At 43.8% G+C, this 18,412-nt stretch overlaps 1 protein-coding gene across 1 annotated transcript in view; it reads left to right on the top strand.

The window, feature by feature from the left end:
* Positions 1–14,714, top strand: part of Xrcc5 (X-ray repair cross complementing 5) — a 92,862-nt gene extending 78,148 nt beyond the window's left edge. Inside the window, exons 17-21 of the mRNA XM_050123763.1 lie at positions 1,937–2,046; positions 4,239–4,335; positions 4,619–4,686; positions 13,665–13,736; positions 14,495–14,714. Coding sequence (XP_049979720.1) covers positions 1,937–2,046; positions 4,239–4,335; positions 4,619–4,686; positions 13,665–13,736; positions 14,495–14,509 — 362 coding nt within the window. The 3' untranslated portion in view covers positions 14,510–14,714. The remainder of the gene's footprint in view (positions 1–1,936; positions 2,047–4,238; positions 4,336–4,618; positions 4,687–13,664; positions 13,737–14,494) is intronic.
* Positions 14,715–18,412: the final 3,698 nt, after the last annotated feature.

Here is an 18,412-nt window from a genome sequence, read left to right on the forward strand (position 1 = left end):
TCTTAGAATATCTTGGCCATGCTGCATAAATTGTCATGCAGCCAGGCAGTTCGTAGTTTTCAGGGACAAAGGGCAGTGCACCTTTAGGCCATGAAGTTCATGTTTCATTGGTTTCTTCAGCTTAGGTCAGGGCATGTTTCTCTCCTCCTCTGCATTTTTCATACTGAAGAATTCCTTTTTTCTTTGTGAGGCAACTGTGAGTTGCGCCTCGCTTTGTAAATGATAATATTATTAATGTCCTCCTGCTTTCTGAGGCATTTATTCGTTGCCTGCTAACAGCTATTGTTTATTAAGAGTCCAGAGCTAGTGCAGTGCTGAGAAGCACAGGGAATATTCAGGTCTAGGAAGGGCATAGACACAGTAATGATTGCTCATTCTAATGACAAATGTGGGCTGCTGTTTTCTAATGTGATCTGGGATTGCTAAAAGGTAGGTTGTTACCAGCTTGTTACTTTTCATTGTCTGGTACTGTTTGTATTACCCTGAGTCTCAGAGTTAGAGAATTGAAGGATTAATTTCCTGTGACTATATTAGAAAGTGTAGTTTTGAACTGTCCAAAAAAACAAAACAAAACAACAAAAAACAAAAACAAAAAAGCAACAGCATGCAGGAGAATTGTCTGTAATCTGTCAACCATGTTTTAAATAAACGCTGATTGGCCAGGCAGGAAGTATAGGTGGGAAAACCAGACAGGAAGTAGAAATGATGCAATGAGAACAGGAGAATTCTGGGAAGAAGGAAGTTGATTCCTCCCAGTCCTGCTCAGACCACCAAGGAAGCAGGATGTGACCTGCCAGCTGAAAAAGGTACTGAGCCATATGGCAAAAATAGATTAGAAAAATGGGGATAAGCTACAAGAGCTAATAAGAAGACTGAGCTAATAGGCCAATCAGCTTTATAACTTATAGAGATCTCTGTGTGATTTTCTTTGGGGCTAAACAGCTGTGGGAACCAGGCAGGACAGAAAACCCCAACAAGCAGGCCCCATTCATGTTACAAGAACAAGGCTGGATGGTGGTGGCTTATGCTATAATTCCAGCATCCGGGAGGCAGAGGTAGGTGGATCTCTGTGAGTTTTAGGCCAACCTGATATACAGAGGGATTTCCAGGACAGCCAGAACAGTTATACAGAGAAACCCTGTCTCAAAAAACAAAAAACAAAACAAAACAAAAAAACCAAAAAACCCAAACCCCCAAAAAGCCAAGAACAAGATTTAAAATGAAACAAGCAAAAACACAAAAGAAAATATTCTGCTACAATCTTGTGTTTGATTACCCGAGAAAGAATACTTAGCTGTAATTCTAAGCCCGTTAGAAATTTAATTTTCTTTCTTGACAAATAGCAAATATTAGCAAATTTCTTTTTTCAAAAGATTTATTATTTTTAATTATGTGTCTGTGTCTGAGTATGTGCATGTGAGTACAGTGCCTATGACAGCCAGAAGAGGGCATCAGCTTCCCTGCTCTAGAGTTACAGGCTGTTGTGGGTGTTAAGAATAGAACTCCTGGCCTCTGGAAGAGCAGTACTTGGACTCTTAACTGCTAAGCTATTTCTCTAGCTCTTTACCAAACCTCCTTCCTTTCCTCCCTTCTTTGTTTTTTCGACACAGGGTTTCTTTGTGTAGCCTTGGGTGTCCTGGAATTTGCTTTGTAGACCAGGCTAGTCTCAAACTCCCATAAATCCTTCTGCTTCTGCCTCCTGAATGCTGGGACTAAAGATGTGCACCACCATGCCTAGCACCAAAGTTCTTAAATGTAGACTTTTGAGGTGGAATTTTTGCATCTTATCCTTCTCTAGAGAAACTTGGCTAATATTCACCCAGATTCTGAGGCTCTTGAACAAAAGAGTTTATCCTTACAGTTATGTGCCAAGAACTGTACTGTGTCCTCACAAAAATCCCTCCCACCTAAGAGAATAAATTGTCTTATATTCTAGCAAGCCTCCAGCTAATAAGTCACATTGAGCAGTTTGTGGATACCAATGAAATGCTGTATTTCCTGAAGAGTATGGAATGCATCAAAGCTTTCCGGGAGGAGGCCGTACAGGTACTAACTGCGCTCATCGGCTTCTGCCCCAACAGCTGTCAAAGGGCAGAGGCAAGCAGCACCCCCACAAAGAAGCCTGGGTTTCGGAAGCATCGTTCTTACTGCGAACAGTACAGTATACAAGAGTAGTAGAAATGGCTAAAATCATTGCAGCCATCATTATCATCACTCAGGAGGAATGGGGGCAGTTGGGGCGGGGGTGGGGGTGATGGATTCATCTCTCTGAGTTAGCTTTTGATTGGCACTAGTGTCCAGGCGTCATGCTCCTACTTAGAGAACTGAGGAAAGTCCCATTGTGACCTCTGGTAGCCCTGCCATTATAAAGGATAAGGTGCCTCTTTTAGGAAAATTGACAGAAAATATATATTAGTGTGATTGTTGAGAAGGATTTTACAAAGACAGGAGTGGGTATATGAATGCTAGAAGAAACAAAGAACCCTACAAACAGTAATTTCCCAGTGTTTAAAGTGGATTTTCTTTGTTTTGTTAGGAACTCTTAGAAAATGGTTATGCTGGGTGGTGGCACACATCTTTAATCCCAACACTTAGGAGGCAGAGGCAGGAGGATCTCTGAGTTCAAGGCCAGCCTGGTCTACAGAGTAAGTTCCAGGACAGCCAGGACTACACAGAGAAACCCTGTCTCAAAGAAAAAAAGAAAGGAAATGCTTGTAAATCTCTTGCAGAGAATTTCTGACCTTTAGTCCTCTCAGCAAGAATGAGCCAAGATTGAAGTAGAAGGTGTGTTTTTAAAGCAGACATAGTTGTAGAGTGTTTCTGTGTGGGTGCCAAGTGAACAAGTTAATCCGTGAATGATTTAGGTTCATACAAAGAATGACAAGAAAGTGAGAAAATGTCATCAGGAGATGATCCAAATACCCTTCAGATTAAAAAACACACACACACACACACACACACAAAATGTTGGAAAAGTAGAATCAAGAGAAGAGGAAGGATGGCTCGGATAAACAGAGGGAGAATCTGTTTAAATGGGGAGAAGGAAAATGTGTTGCTTTTAAAATCTCCACCCAGGCGTCATGGACCTTGTCAGTACAGCTGGGGAAGAATGTCAGCAGTCAGAGAGCTGGGCTCTGGCCTTACCACCTTGAGGGCACCCAGTCACATCCGATCTTGCAAGTTAAGCTGGGTCAGGGCCAGTTAGGACTTGGGTGGACTGTCTGTCTCAGTAATTTAGTGTGGACGTGGCCCCATGTTCTACCTGCATCACTACAACAAAGATGAGAACAAGATAGGAGAGGTCCAAAAGAGTCTGGAGGCGGATCAGTCCATCTCAACGTAGACCTGCTTTAAGAATAAAATTAGGATTTTTTTCCTTTCTTTTTTAAAATTATTTTTATTTTTGAAACAATGGTATTTTACTGGAATTAATATGTAAAATTAGTTTTTAAAAGGAATATGAAATTCATATAAAGAAACAATATCAAGTGGCTCTTTGTTCCTTATGGCCGTCTTCAATTTTCTGATGTGCAATGGCATGTATTTTCCTTTTCTCCCACTTCTTCATAGTCTCTCTGACTACTGGCATGGTCTCAGGAGTCCGTCTTAGCTTAGAGCTTATAATTGTACAGCTGAGCCGGCCTTGAACTTACTCCCCTGCTTCCATTTCCCCAGTGCATATTCCAACAAGCCAAGATGAGTGTTTCTTTATATATACATATATATATGTTATGACATACATAAATATTTATAATTAAAATACTATGATTAAAATTTTCTTTAAAATTATTGATAGAGCAGTGTGAGATGGGGTATAAACAACAAGACTGGCTGAGTCACTGCTGGAGTTATGTAGCTCAGCGCTAGAGCCCTGGGCCAGCATGCATGAGGTTCTGTGGTCAATCTCTGATAAACACAAGAAAACAAAGATTAGATAAATTGATAATTCTCGAAGTCAGATGATCAGTGTATTGAGCTGAATGAGCATTCGGTAAAGTGTGGTTTTGTTTGAAAACAAAGTTCTAAGCTGCCAAAATCTATGTGACTTCGACAGCTCCGTGCCTTTCCAGGATAGCCATCTCTCTGGCTCACAAAAGCCAGAGCAGTCTGAGTTGCTGGTTTCTGGTTACCAACATGTACTTAATTTCTGATGGGTTCAAGTCTAATGCATTGGTATGGAGCTATGCTTGGCTTTGTGTTTGCCCTGACTTGCCTCTTCTTCTCTTGCCCACCCCCAGTTTTCAGAAGAGCAGCGCTTCAACAGTTTCCTGAAAGACCTTCAAGAGAAAGTAGAAATTAAACAATTAAATCATTTCTGGGAAATTGTTGTTCAGGGTAAGGTGGTGGCGTTTTCTTCAAATATTTATGCTACTTAAGTATATATATATATACACACACATATGTATGTATATATGACTTCTCTTTTTACTTTTTCGTTTTCATGTGTGTGGTATGCATGTATGTGCATATGCTTGTTTGTATGCATGGGGCACATGTTGCTTGTGTGAGTGTGTGTGTGTGTCCATGCATGCACATATGCATACACAAGTGCACATGCACAGGGAAGCCCGTGGTTGATGATAAAATTGTCTCGGTTGTTCTTTACCTTACTTTTTAGATGGAGTTACTTTGATCACCAAGGATGAAAGCCCTGGAAGCTCTGTCACAGCTGAGGAGGCCACAGAGGTATGATGAGCTAATTCCCTCCCTGTCTCTAGATGAGTTCCACCCCGAGGAAGCTACTGACACAGCTCACCTGTTCCTTATTAGCCACGCCCCTGCCTCAACTGCAGTGTTCTTAGAAGAGATATTCTGTCCGTTTGTTTTCCCGTGGTTATGGTTCTAGACTCCACCTGTAGTCCAGCTTCAGTAGCCGTAGAACTGTTGAACTCCAGTGTATCCTGCTTAGCCTAGAGCCTAGCAAAGCCTGCCAAGTGCCCTCTCTCCCCACCTTGAATTGTTTAAATTTGTGTGTGTGTGTGTGTGTGTGTGTGTGTGTGTGTGTGTGTGTGTGTGTGTGTTGGGGTGGGACGGGACTCATGCTGAGGCACATGGCGCATGTGCAGATGTTAGAGACAACTGAAGGTCTCAGTCCCCTCTGACTATCTACTTGATGGCAGCACACCTGCCCACTGAGCCATCTAGCTGCACCTTCCCTGTCTCTTTTTAAATGTACTGGTTAAGCAGCAAGGGCTGGGGATGTAGCTCAGGGGTAGAATAATTGGCTAAAATAACATGCATGAGGTAATGAGTTTGTCCCCCTGCACTAAAGACAAAAAGAAAGATAGGAACCACTCCAAAGATTCTGCTGGTTTGAGACAGGTCTCAGGAGTTTCTGTTTGAGGTTGTAAATCTGTTTTTGTGAATATAGTGTCGAGCCGGTAGAGAAACACTCCTAATCTAGCTCTGGGAATAGTCAGGTGTTCTCAGTGAAAGACCCCATGTATATGGAACCCACGAGCTTTTGATTGGCATGTCTGTTAGGCTAAGGCCTCCTTGTTTGATGTATTGAATATTAAATCCGACTCAACTGTCAGTCAAATATATGTAGCTATTTAGTTCAGTAATTCTTCTTTGTATCTCAAGGTTGTAATGAAATTTTTATGAAATTAAATTGAATAGCTCAGAGCACATAGTTTATAACCTCCTGCTTCAGTCGCAGTCCCCGGCTGACCCAGTCCCGCCAGCACATTACCTGGCAGCTGGCCGCTGACTCAGCTGCTCTGTGCTAGTCACAGACTGGGACAGTGACAGCACCTTGACCTGTAGGGGCTCAGCTGGTCAGTTCTGGGGGCACAGGGCTGTGATGGAGACTGGGCACAACCACGGGTGGTAACGAAGAACTCGGCCAGAGTAGCCGGTAAGGGAATGGCAGGGACAAGTCTGGGAACGGTTATTGTTTGTCTACCTTCGGGCAGAGTGGAAATTCAACTCAGAAAAGATGTGAGGCAGGAACCGAGTATTATGAGGGAGAGGAGTTAGCCAGCAAGAATCAAGTTTTTTTCTTGATTATTTTTATTTGTTTTTTTTTTTTTTTTTTTTTTTTTGAGACAGGGTCTATAGCCTAGACTGGCTTTGATTTCCTGTGTAGCTAAGAAAGACCTTGAACTTAAAAACAAAACCTTTGTGTGTGTGTGTGTGTGTATGTGTGCACCCGTTTAAGTGTGTGTTTATGTGAGTGCAGGCACACTTACGCTGTGACATGGGTGTGGCAGTTAGAGGACAATCTTGGTGTCATCCTTGTTTGAGGCAGGATCTCTTCTTGCTGCTGCCTGTGACATTGCAGCTGACCCACAAGCTTCTAGGGTTTCCACAAGCTTCTGCTGTTTCTACTGTAGGGACACTAAGATTCCAGAGGTGTACACAGTCGCCAGTGTTCACATGGGTTCTAAGGACTCAAACTCGGGTCTCTACTTGTGCAACAAGTGTTTTACCCACTGGGCCATCTCCTCAATGTGGCCTTGAATTCTCTGATCCCCCAACTGCTAAGGATACACCACCACACCAGTGCATACACTGTGGGACTTGAACCCAAGACCTTTCGCTTGTACAGGAAGCATTCCCCCAACTGATGCCTACCCTGCACTCATTGTTAAAGAGCAGGAATGGGCCTACCCTAGAGAACTAAGGTCGTAGCACTAGAAGAATGCTGTATGGTACTGATTATTGTCTCAGTGCTCCACAGTGCCTGCAGCTGCTTCTGCCACAGTCAGTACTGAGTGCCATGGGCTTGAGAATGTCGCTCAAATGTTTGGTTTTATTTTGATTTGTCACTTTATACAGTGTTGTAGCAATATTTTCCCCTTAAACTGAAATGTGTCAATCAAGGGTCTTCAAAGAAACACCCATGGGGAGGAATTGTTCAACCGAGGCCTTTAAAAAAATAAGAAGTTCTAGATATTTTTCTGCATTTAAACTTGGCTTAAAGTTATATTAGAGAATACAAAAGTGACCTGTGGTGGGAAAATGCCAATCATCATATTGTATTATCCACAACTTGTATAGAAGGAAGACTACTCATTAAGTTTCCAGGTTGTCCACCTCCACTTGCATGCACACACAGGCTGATTGTGAGTACAGGTTTTTACCCCAAGTGTAACGAGGGAGGAGTCAAGTTGGATACTGGTAAAGACAGGTACGTCGATTGCCTTCATCCTCCTTGATGATAGGTGCTGACTGCCACTGACCTATTATGACCTTATCAAGTTTAAAGATACAAGAGGGTAACCCTTCAAAATCAAAAGCCCTCTCAAGATAGCATCCTTCCCAACAGATCTAAGACTCATCTGGACAATCTGTGCAGGTTATAAGCAGGGTGGATGCTTTGGGCCCCATTTGTCATCACTGTTGCCTGTCTGCTGTCTAGCACACAGAAGACTGGCTGGTTTGAGATCAAGGCAGGGGTGCCTGTGTCACCATCTTGAATTCCTCCTGGGAGAGACCTGCTGTGTCATTCAGGGCTTTCACCTGATTGGATGAGGTTTATTGAGGTTACCAAGGGTTCTCTTAAAGTCAGCTTTTACAAATGTTCATGTTACCCACGAAACATCAGATAGCATTTGCTAGAACAGGCCTAGAGAAGTTGGAATAAATCTATGCCAGTCGGCTCTTGCTAAGTACAGTAGTAAGTTCATATATAATTTACTTCTCTCTAGTCATTATGCATTGTGAGAAATCTGCCATCTAGGTGAAACTGACTACATCTTCTAGTTTTTACAGGAAGTGGGAAGTGGTAATACTCAAAAGCTAGGCTACCCCCCCCCCCCCAGCACATCTTAGCCAAAAACGTCACATCTCAGTGACAAGAGAATGCTTTCCGATTGTGTGAGACTCCTTCTGTATCGCACGTGTGATATCTTCTTTTGGGTTAAAGAGCACAGAACCTATGCATCAGGAGTTTCAATGTCTGATAATTAAGCTTTAGAGAAATTTCGGCTAATTGTTAGGAATAAGGTGGAGTTTTTGGATAATTCTAATATCCCCAGACCGATTTCAGTTGTAGTTTAAGACAACTGGGATGCTGCCATCTTTGAGGGGAGGTAGCGCCGTGGGTACGACAGGTGGGAGAAGCTCTTCTGTCAGCGGCTACCTGATGCTTTCGTGCTTGGTGGACAGTGTTTCTCTGCCAGTAAAACTCCACTTATGGCAGATGAGAAGCCAGGAAATGCAGCCAAATCTATGGCATGCCAGCTCTGAGAGAGCACTTCAGTGTGTATTGTCTTAGAGCCTCTGCAAAAGTGTATCTCACATCAACCTGGCCGGCTTCTTTTTGCATCTAGAAAACACCATTTTTTTTCTTTCACATTTTCAGTGATTCTATTCTGCCAATGTATTTATTTATTTATTTTGTTTTTTTCAAGGCAGAGCTTGCTGTTTAGCCCTAACTGTCCTGGAACTCGCTCTATAGACCAGACTAGCCTTGAATTCAAAGATCCTCCTGCTTTTGTCTCCCAAGTGCTGGGATTAAAGGTGTTCGCCACTTCCTGGCCCCAGTGTAATGTGTGTGTGTGTGTGTGTGTGTGTGTGTGTATGTGTGTGTGTGTATTTGTGTGAGCATAGCGTATGCATACTTGTATGTGGGGGTGCATGTGCCTGTGTATGCAGGGAGGCCAGAGGAGGATATTAGGTGTCCTGCTCTGTCACACTCCATCACATTCCTTTGAGATAGGTAGTGTCCTAATTTTGCTGTGATAAAATACCCTAACAGAGAGCAACTTAGGGGAGAAAGGGTTTATTTGGCTTACAACTCCAATTTGTAGTCCATCATTGTGGAAAAGTCAAGGCAGGTACCTAAAGCAGATAGTCATGACCAGTGATGAGCAGAGACAGAATGAATGCATATATACTTAGTACTTACCCAGCCTTCTCTGTTCTTACGCAGTCCATGTTCCCAATCCAGTGATGCTGCTCACTTTCAGGCTGGGTTTCCCCACAGCCTTTAAGGCCGTCCAGACAGTTTGCCCATAGACATGCCCACATGCCAACCTGATTTAGACAGTCTATTACTGATACACTTTCCCCAGGTAATCCCAGGTTGTGTCAGGTTGACAATAAACGCTAATCATTACAGGCTCTCTCACTGAACACGGAGCTAGGCTGACACCTAGATAGCCCCAGTGACCCTCCTGTCTACCTCCCACATCTCTGGGGTTACAGGTGCATGTCACCATTCCTGGCTTTATTGTTTTTAATTAATTTTTCCATACAGTATATTTTGATCACGTTCTTTCCCCTTCCCCTACTTGTCACGTTCTTTCCTACCTCCTTACCCACCCAACTTCACGTTCTTTCCCTCTCCCCTCTCAAAAAACCCCAATAAACCTGGAAATAAAAAAAAAAAACAGTAAGACAAAAAAAATCACCAAAATGAAACAAAGAGCCTACAAAAAATAATAAAGTCCCAAATCATGGACTTTGTTTTAAGTTGGCCAAATATTCCTGGGCATGGGGCCTGACCTGGAGTGTTGTTGATAAACCCAGTGACACTCCACTGAAGAAAACTGATTTTCCCTTTCCCAGCAGGTATCAATTGCAAAGAACTTCTTGGTTAGGGGTGGGACTTTGTGTACACTTCCCCTTCTCAATGCTGGGATTTTGTCTGGCTTGAACATACTCAGGTTGGTTCGTGTTGAAATAGTCTTTTTTGAATTCATATGTATTTCAGTCCTGTTGTGTCTGGAAGACACTGTCTCCTTGGTGTCACCAGTCACCTCTGGTTCTCACAATCTTTCTACCTCCTCTTCCCTGAGCCTTGAGGGGAAGGGTGTGATACAGGCATCGTATTGAGAACTAGGTGCTCAAACTCTCTCCAGCTGCACAGTGTCCAGTTGTAGGTCTTTGTGCTAATTCTCATCTACTGCAGGAAGCTTCTTTGGAGGGTTCCCTGGCACCTTTCTGCATAGCTGCTACTGACTGTCACTTGAGAGCCTTTTTGTCTGTTGCTGGCCTTCGTAGACTTGAAGTCATACCTTTTGTGATTTATCACGGCTACTCTTTCCTGTGTTCTAGCTGTGTAATGTCCCTGTTGTGATTCCTGCCGTATCTATCCCTTCTTCCGATGACAGGCATTGGGTTTGTTTCGGGAGTCATTTCCATTTGTAAATGAATACATGAAGAATCATATATGTGTACATACTTGGATAGACGCTGGGTAGAACCCCTATAATTAGAGCATTTGCACCTATACAAACCCATAAGCTGCGGGCAGGGGCGGGGGATGTTTGGGAATAATTAGCTCTGAAGATGGCTTCCAGGATCCAGCAGAGCTAAGGTCCAGCTGTATCCTTCGCTCCAGGCTGCAGCATTTTCCCGCCTCACTTTAATTATCCTTATGAATGAAGTAAACTGGAATAGCATTAGTGAAACCCCAGATTCTATCATTTTAAGCAACCTTGTGTTCCTTTTGATTGATTTGTATTTGTTTTAAGCCAGGGCTCATGTAACCCATACTGGCTTGCGCTTGTCTTGTGGTGGAGGGTGACCTTTGAACTCCGAATCCTTCCCTTTCTTCACCTCATGATTGAACCACCACATCTGGCTTTGGTTTGTTTGCTTGTTTCCTTATTTTTTGCTGCTATAGTAGTGGGATTGGAGCAGGACTTTGCAGATGCCAGTCAATCTCCTTACCACTATTGTCCCAACCTGATGTTTTTGAATAGTCTGTAATCATCTGATGGTGTTGGACTTGGCCCAGTGTAAAAGCCTCGGGGTTTTGTTTTGAGACACAGTTTCACTGTATAGCCCAGGCTGGCCTGGAACCCCCTGCGTAGAGCCAGCTCACTTCAAACTCTGCACTCTGGCAGTTCACTTGCCTCTGCCTCCAAGTGCTGGGACTGCGTGTGTGAGCCACCATAGCCCGCCTGTGTCGGTCATGGGTGTTGGTCAGGGTCCAGTTGTTAGCTTTCAGTCTAATGGAGTTCCTGTGCGGAGCTTTTGATTGCACTCTCCGAGTGAGTCTTGTGTGCTTGGAGTAGTGCTGCTGTCGGCTCATTTTATAATGATCTTAGAGATCTTTATAGAGAAGACTCTGTGGTAAACCCAAGGAAGTGATGATGGTTTGAGGAAGGGGAAGCATGCCACCCATGTGTCCATCTGGTTCTGTCCACTTAGGCATATTGCAGAGGAAAAGAATGACAACAACTCTTACCCTTTTCTGCTGTGACCTGAGAATTTGCTTCTTCAATTGAGGAAGCAGGCCAGTCCTCCAGTGCTCCCTCTCTAGCTTCCTGGTCACTGCACACACTAGAAATTACTTGCTCTTAAAGCTGATGAGGAGTGTCAGAAGAGATCAGCCTGGGGCTTTGGGAAGGATAAGGAGGCCTGGCCCAGCCTTTAGCCATAATCTGCTTATGCAGGAATGTGGAGATCTGTCAGGAATTCAGCTGCAGATGTTCTGAAATTGGTGGAAACTCGGGCCTTTTTTTCCTTTTCTTTTTTTCTGCTGCTCTGCTCTTGTAGGAATTTGGCCTCATGTCAGAGATGAGCCATTTGTGTTTAGTTATATACACCATGACCGTACTGTGCAGGTGATCCTGTCTTAATTTAGTCTTTAATTGCACTATGAAGCCTTGCAGGTGGTGAGGCAGTGGGAACTGGAGCTTAGAGGATCAACGCCAGGATGAATTAGGGTTTTTTAATATTCATCAAGGAGTACTGGGCTGGAGAGATGACTCAATGGTTAAGCGTGCTGGCTGCTCTTCCAGAGGTCCTAAGTTCAATTCCCAGCAATGACATGGTAACTTACAACCATTTTTAATAAGATCTGGTGCCCTCTTCTGGCCTGCAGGCATACATGCAGGCAGAACACTGCATGCATAATAAATAAAATAAAAATAGAAAGAAAGAAAGAAAAAGAAAGGAAGAAAGAAAGAAAGAAAGAAAGAAAAAGGAAAAAGCTTCATTAAGAAAACCTACCATGTTTCCGGTTGCTGAGTGCCTTGTGTAGTGGGCCATTGCCACTGGGTCCATGGAGGTTGTCATTTCTTTGGGAGGTGCTGGTCATTTGTGGCCTCACAGGGTATATTGTGAGAGCTTTATTCTTTTCACCCTAACTAGGTAAGTCTTACTATCTATTTCTGATATGTGGGAATTGTCTGTGTTGATTAACGGTAATGAGCAGCAGAAGAAGGTAGTTTAGTGTAATAATCAATCAGGACAGCTGTAAAGATTAAGAATCAAGGGGCGAACATAGCTTATTTTTACCCTTTGAAATACATAGTAAACCATGTGCAAAACTTCATTTATCTGCAGTTAGCCCTCAGATATCTTTAGTAATATCACCCAGAATAAATATGTAGAATCAGTGATACCTAAACTGCATTACAGTCTGTTGAGACTGTCTGCCCCAGATTTTCTGTCTCTGGTAGCATTTATCCTAAGTCTGTACAGAATCTAGTGGAAGGTCACCATAGGGCTATGAGAATATCCATAATGTCTTTAAAGAATCTCAGTCAAAATGGAGATCAGCAAGAAGTAAGGAAAAAAGTCCAGGGGAAGATGTTGTCCCCAGACTGCTATAGCTTCTGTCCCAGTGCTGAGAGCAGAGCCAGTGAGGCACACCAGCCTCACACTTCCACTTCTGTGACACGTGTGTGAGCAGGGTACACTTCCAGGGATGAGCTGTGCTAAGCCTCGTATGTAATGGGAGACCCTGGTTTATGGCTTGATGAAGAGATATCTTTATGGTAGGTCTTGTTTCTGAGGTGATGCTCATTCCTGTCATTTATAAAAGTAGCGGGGATTAGTAAACAGGGATTAGTAGGGAAAACAGTTTTCATGTTAGGAAAGAAAAAGTTGTAAGTACATGCTTTCCTTGTTGCATGGGTTGAACTGGAAGGCTTGCTTGCCACACAGAATAACAACAGAAAGCCATGCCCACCTCCACTGCCCCATTTAAAACACTTCTACAGACAGGCTCATCTCTCTCTCCTGGAGTGCAGGTCACCTTCTGTGCTGGCACAGGATGCCTTGGTCAGACCCACCCTTCCATGCCGTGAAGTCTGGAAAGGTTCCCTGCTATTCTGCCTGGAGGACTAGAGTGGGAAATGGTGTTCGGATAATTTCCACAGCACTCAGTGCTTTTCAAAATCTGATATCACTCCTGGATCCGTCCAGGCTTTTCAGTGTGTCTGCCTTTTAGAAGCTCCGGCTCTTAGCACACTGATGTAGAGTGTTCTCATCTGTCTGTTTTCAAACCATTTCTAACACAAACCATTTCTAACACAAATCTCTGCGGAAGATTAAACAGGCCCCCATTTTGTTCTCTGTTGATATTTGTTCCCAGCTAGGTTCAGAAAAAGATGACTAACTGCTTAATTCTTCTGCTCCTTTCAGAGGAGAACAAGAGGTGCGGGTTTTACTCGGGGTGCAGGGCAGGGCCTTTATTATTTTCTTAACCTGAACATGCCAGCACACCCTGTGGAAAAGATGAAGTATCAGGTGTGCACCGTTAATCACCTCTTTACCACGAACTGATATTTTCCTCTCATAGAACTCTCTCTGGTGACAAGTTAGTGTGGAATATCAAACCTCAAAACTAGTCTTGTTTAGGAACAAGAGAGCCCATGCCCTGTGTCTCAGAACCTTTCTGCATTTGCTTGTTCTTTTCATAAAAAACAAAAACAAAAATATTCATTTTATTGTTATGACCAACTTCCTGTTTATAGTTTCTAGCCCCCAAAGACAAAGCCAAGGAAGACGCAGCAGGACTTGAAGAAGGCGGCGATGTGGATGATTTAGTAAGTACTTTAATAAGCACCAGGTGTTTAAAGACTGAACCGTCTGATCTGAAATACAGCCACAAAACCCGTCATTGTAGACTTGGTTTTTTTGTGTGTTAATTTTACACACACCAGACACTCTTTGCACTGTTAATTATTACCATACAATTAATTATTACCATCACGGATTTAATCATATAGGTAATTTCATAATGGGGATTCCTAAGTTCTGCAGTTTCAAATATAGCGTTCATTCAGATTAATCCTCACCTCTGAAGAACTGAAAAAGAGCCAGGGAAGCTATTCCCTTAGTAGAAGAATGTTATAATTTACTGAAATGTTTTTCACCAGAAATGAGCAGTGTAACATGCAGTTTGTGTGGGCTGACAAATACAAACACCCTTCAGAAGCCCACTTCTTAGTGTTCTCAATTAGCTTCATATAAACAAAGTAGACTGACGGGCTTTTGAAGTTTCCTGAACCTCATCACACCGCGCTGTGGGTGCCTGGGAAGCTGTGCAAATGTTGGCTTTTGCAGCTAGAGCTCATGCCTGAAAAAACCGTGCCCTTCAGCCTTACGTGACCACACACTAGGCTCTCAGCCTTGCTGTGGAGAAGTTTTGAGGGCTGTAATGGGGAAATATGTGGTGTTAGAGAATACTCATCCGTGTGTGTGACTGTTAGTACAGCTCCCATGCAGCCTCTCACCGGAGCCGCAGGTCTGAGGGCTGCTGATCCCCTCCTAAATGTGTTGTTTTCATTGTTCTCGTTTTCAGCTGGACATGATATAGACCATGGTGTCAGGAATCCCAGAGTGCCATCTCCATCCTGGAAGCCGTTCGGGGACTTGAAGCTCTGGCGATCATCCCAGAAGACAGCTTGGGAATGAATCACCCCCAAATCTCTACAGAGTGACCACATATACATATATTACAAGGAATAACTTAGACCCTATCCAAATTTATAAAGAGTCATTATTTTTTGATTGGCCTATTATTTCTTGTGTGAAGTCTTATTCTTTTTGGTATATTAGACACATACATTGAAATTTCTGGAAAGTAGACTTCACCCTGTCCTGGTGTGCTGGTGAGGTTGTTAGACCCTTACGGGCATCCTTCCTCAGGCCCACCTGCAGCAATAGCAGCTTCTGGAGAGGGAGCAGTGGTGGTTAGTTTTTACCAAGTAAGTGAGTTAGAAAAGGCACAGGAAATGACTGACCCAGTTCTCTCTCAAGTGATTTCACTACCACTTTCAGCTCATATTCTGGTGGCTTTCCTTTGACAGCGTGGGAAGGGGGCACACTCACCCTGCACAAGCATGTTAGTGTGGGAACAACAGTGTTCTCGTGAAGGGAAGGCCCTCGTTCAGCCCAGTCTCTGCCAGATTGGCAATCTCTGGAAAATGCAAGGCTTACAAATTCATCATCAGGGTTTAGAATTGTCATTCCGTTGTTCCTTACTTACAGGCTTCACTAAAATGCCTTTTCCTTAATTTCACAGTCTGTCTTTTCTCTGCCCAAGTCAGCTTTTATACATCTGAATGTTTCACCCTCTTAGGAAACTAGCAAAGCACTTATTTTCTTCCTTTTGTCCTCATTCCTTTCCCAAATTCTTATCCTTCTTCCGTGATAGCCGCAAACATCATGTGCCCTCAGCACCGCGTAAGTGGTTGTGGGTGGACTGCTTTTGTGGATGTGTCCTCAGCACCCCGTAAGTGGTTGTGGGTGGACTGCATTTGTGGACGGCATGCGGAAGGCATGAGTGGCTCATACCCTGTGGATCACTGCTGAGTATATGCAAAATTAAATACGATCCATGCATGAACTGAAGAGGAACTTTCAAATCAGGTGTCATACTGCCAGGGAGATGGTGTGGTTCACACTGGGCCTCTGGCGTCTTCCCCTTGATAATCTCAACACTAGAGTCGGTCTTGATGTTTGGGCACCCTCCCCCCCCCCCCCCCCCCCCCCTTTGAGACAAGGCCTTACTATGTGGCTCTGGCTGTCCTAGAACTCTCTAGGGAGACCATGCTTGCTTCAGACTCAGAGACCAACCTGCCTCTGTCTCCTAAGGGCTGGGATTCACCACACCCAGCTCAGGTGCCCTTTTAAAGCAGTTTTGGCAAGAATAGCTAAAGCCCAGGGGATGCACACGACTTGCTGAGACAGTCTTCAAATCACGGAGTGAGAGCTGTGTTCTTTGAAGTCTGTAATGTACTATTTCCACCTCCTCCTGGACCATGACTTGGTAAGTGTGACCCTATAAGTACCTCCTGTCGCCAGGCGATGGTGGCGCACGCCTTTAATCCCAGCACTCAGGAGGCAGAGGCAGGCGGATCTCTGTGAGTTCGAGACCAGCCTGGTCTACAGAGCTAGTTCCAGGACAGGCTCCAAAGCCACAGAGAAACCCTGTCTCGAGGAAAAAAAAAAAAAAAAAAAAAAAAAAAAAAAAAAAAAAAAAAAAAAAAAAAAAAAAAGTACCTCCTGTCTTTGTCAGTGTGGGCAATTTTGTCCCATCAAACCAGAAAAAAGATTGAGTCAATTTAGCCTTACAGATTTAATGATAGTTTTCTTTCTTTTTAATTATGTGAATATGTGTTTGTTTGTGGGTATGTGCATATGAGTATAGGAGCCTGCAGAGACTAGAAGAGGACATTGGATCTCTTGGAACTGGAGTTACAGGGTGTTGTGAGCCACCCAGTGTGGGTGCTAGGAACCGAATTCAGGTCCTCTGCAAAAGTACTGTGTGCTCTGAACTGCTGAGCCGTCCATCTCTCCAGTCCCTCCTTGGGATTCTGGGAGATGAGAGGGAGGAATGAGAAAGACTAAATTACATGATTTCCAAATCGATTTCATATAGGCACAGTGATGCGTGCTTGCTGACTTCATGAAGCATACTGTCGCGAGTGGGTGAGGTGTGCTTTGCATCTATTTTATTTCTGTGAAATGAGATCTGCAGGTCTACAGAGCGCCCAGGTTTTCTGCTGACATCTTACCTTGGAAGCGATAAGCACTGAGCTGTCGTCCGTCAGCCACAGAGTAGTCCCCTGAAGCTCAGCATTCTCACAGACTAGGCCTCTGAAGCTCAGGAGTCTCACAGACTAGGCCTCTGAAGCTCAGCTGTCTCGCAGACTAGTCCTCTGAAGCTCAGCTGTCTCACAGACTAGTCCTCTGAAGCTCAGCTGTCTCACATGTGCCAGGCTGGAACGTGCACGGAAGTCATGGAATGATCTCTGCCACCTTGGGTCTCCCACGCCACCGGAGTTTATTGGCTCTGAGAGCCAGTCCAGAAAAAAGAGGGAGACTAAGCCCCCATGCATTTCCATATGCTCTTTAAGGGTATATCTCACCCCAAACTCCATTAAGATCACTATTTTAAATGATGCTTATGAATCTTTGGCAGAATTTTTACTCTTGGAAAGAGTGAAGGGGCCGGGCATTTTTTATTTTGTGTGTTTGTTTGTTTTTAGATTTGTAGTAAGGAGGCAGCTTGTTGGTTCCCAGCCACTTAGCTCTGAAATAATCACACAAAAACTATTAATTAAATCACAGCTTGGTCCATTAGCTCTAGCTTCTTGTTAGCTTAACTCTTAGATATTAATTTATTCCATCTCCATTAATCTGTGTATCATCACGTGTCTGTGACTTACCAGGTAGAGTTCCTAGTGTCTATCTCTGGCTGTAGCTCCATGGCTTCTCTCTGACTCCTCCCTCTTTCTCCCAGCATATAGCCTAGCTTTTCCTGCCTAGTTCTGTTCTGTCCTTGCCATAGGCTCAAAGCAGTTCTTTATTCATTAACCAATAAAAGCAACACATAGATAGAAGTACCTCCCACACCAAAGATTTATTTATTTATTTTTTATTTTTTTACTGAAAGAAAAAAATTTCTGCCTCCTCCTAGCCTCCCATATCCCTCCAAAGATTTATTTTATTTTTATGTGTATGAGTATCTCTTTTTTTAAAAAAAAAAAAGATTTATTTATTTTGTACACAGTATTCAGCCTCCATGCCTGCAGGCCAGAAGAGGGCACCAGATCTCATTACAGATGGTTGTGAGCCACCATGTAGTTGCTGGGTACTTGAACTGGGGACCTCCCGAAGAGCAGTCAGTGCTCTTAACCTCTAATCCATCTCTCCAGCCTGTGAATGAGTATTTCTGTTGACCTATGTATCTGTGTGTCCCATGTGTGGATTGCCCAGAAAGGCCAGAAGAAGAACTTGGATTCCCTGGCACTGAGTTACAATGCATTGTAAGCTGCTGTATGAGCACTGGGAATCAAACCTGGAAGAGCAGTGGCCAGTGTCTTAGCCACCGAGCCATCTCACCAGCTTTGTTTTGTCTTTCCAGACTAGGATGATATTTCAAGTAAATGAACGAGTGCACGCGCTTTTGCTTTGAGATGTGCAGTGAATGCTACGCGCCCGGTTCTGATGAGCAGCAGACAGCCTGCTGGCGGCCCTTTCTCCCCTGGTGTTCATTTCACAGTGCCCTCGTTTTCTCTCCACAGGCATCTGCACAGAACACCAGCGTTTTGGCTTCTCAGCCTAGGTGCTGTGAGGGGTTCAGGAGTTGGGTACCACTTGTTGCATAGCCTCTGCCAAGTTATAGGGCCAACTGCCTCGCAGGCTCACTGAGCAGAAGTACTCTGTATGTGCTAAGGCGCTCTCCACAGACCGTGTGGTTTCATGAGTGTTC

The sequence above is a fragment of the Alexandromys fortis genome, unplaced genomic scaffold (genome assembly GCF_014885135.2).
Source record: "Alexandromys fortis isolate MF-2015 unplaced genomic scaffold, M_Fortis_MF-2015_v1.1 scaffold_220, whole genome shotgun sequence".
NCBI classification, from domain to species: Eukaryota; Metazoa; Chordata; class Mammalia; order Rodentia; family Cricetidae; genus Alexandromys; species Alexandromys fortis.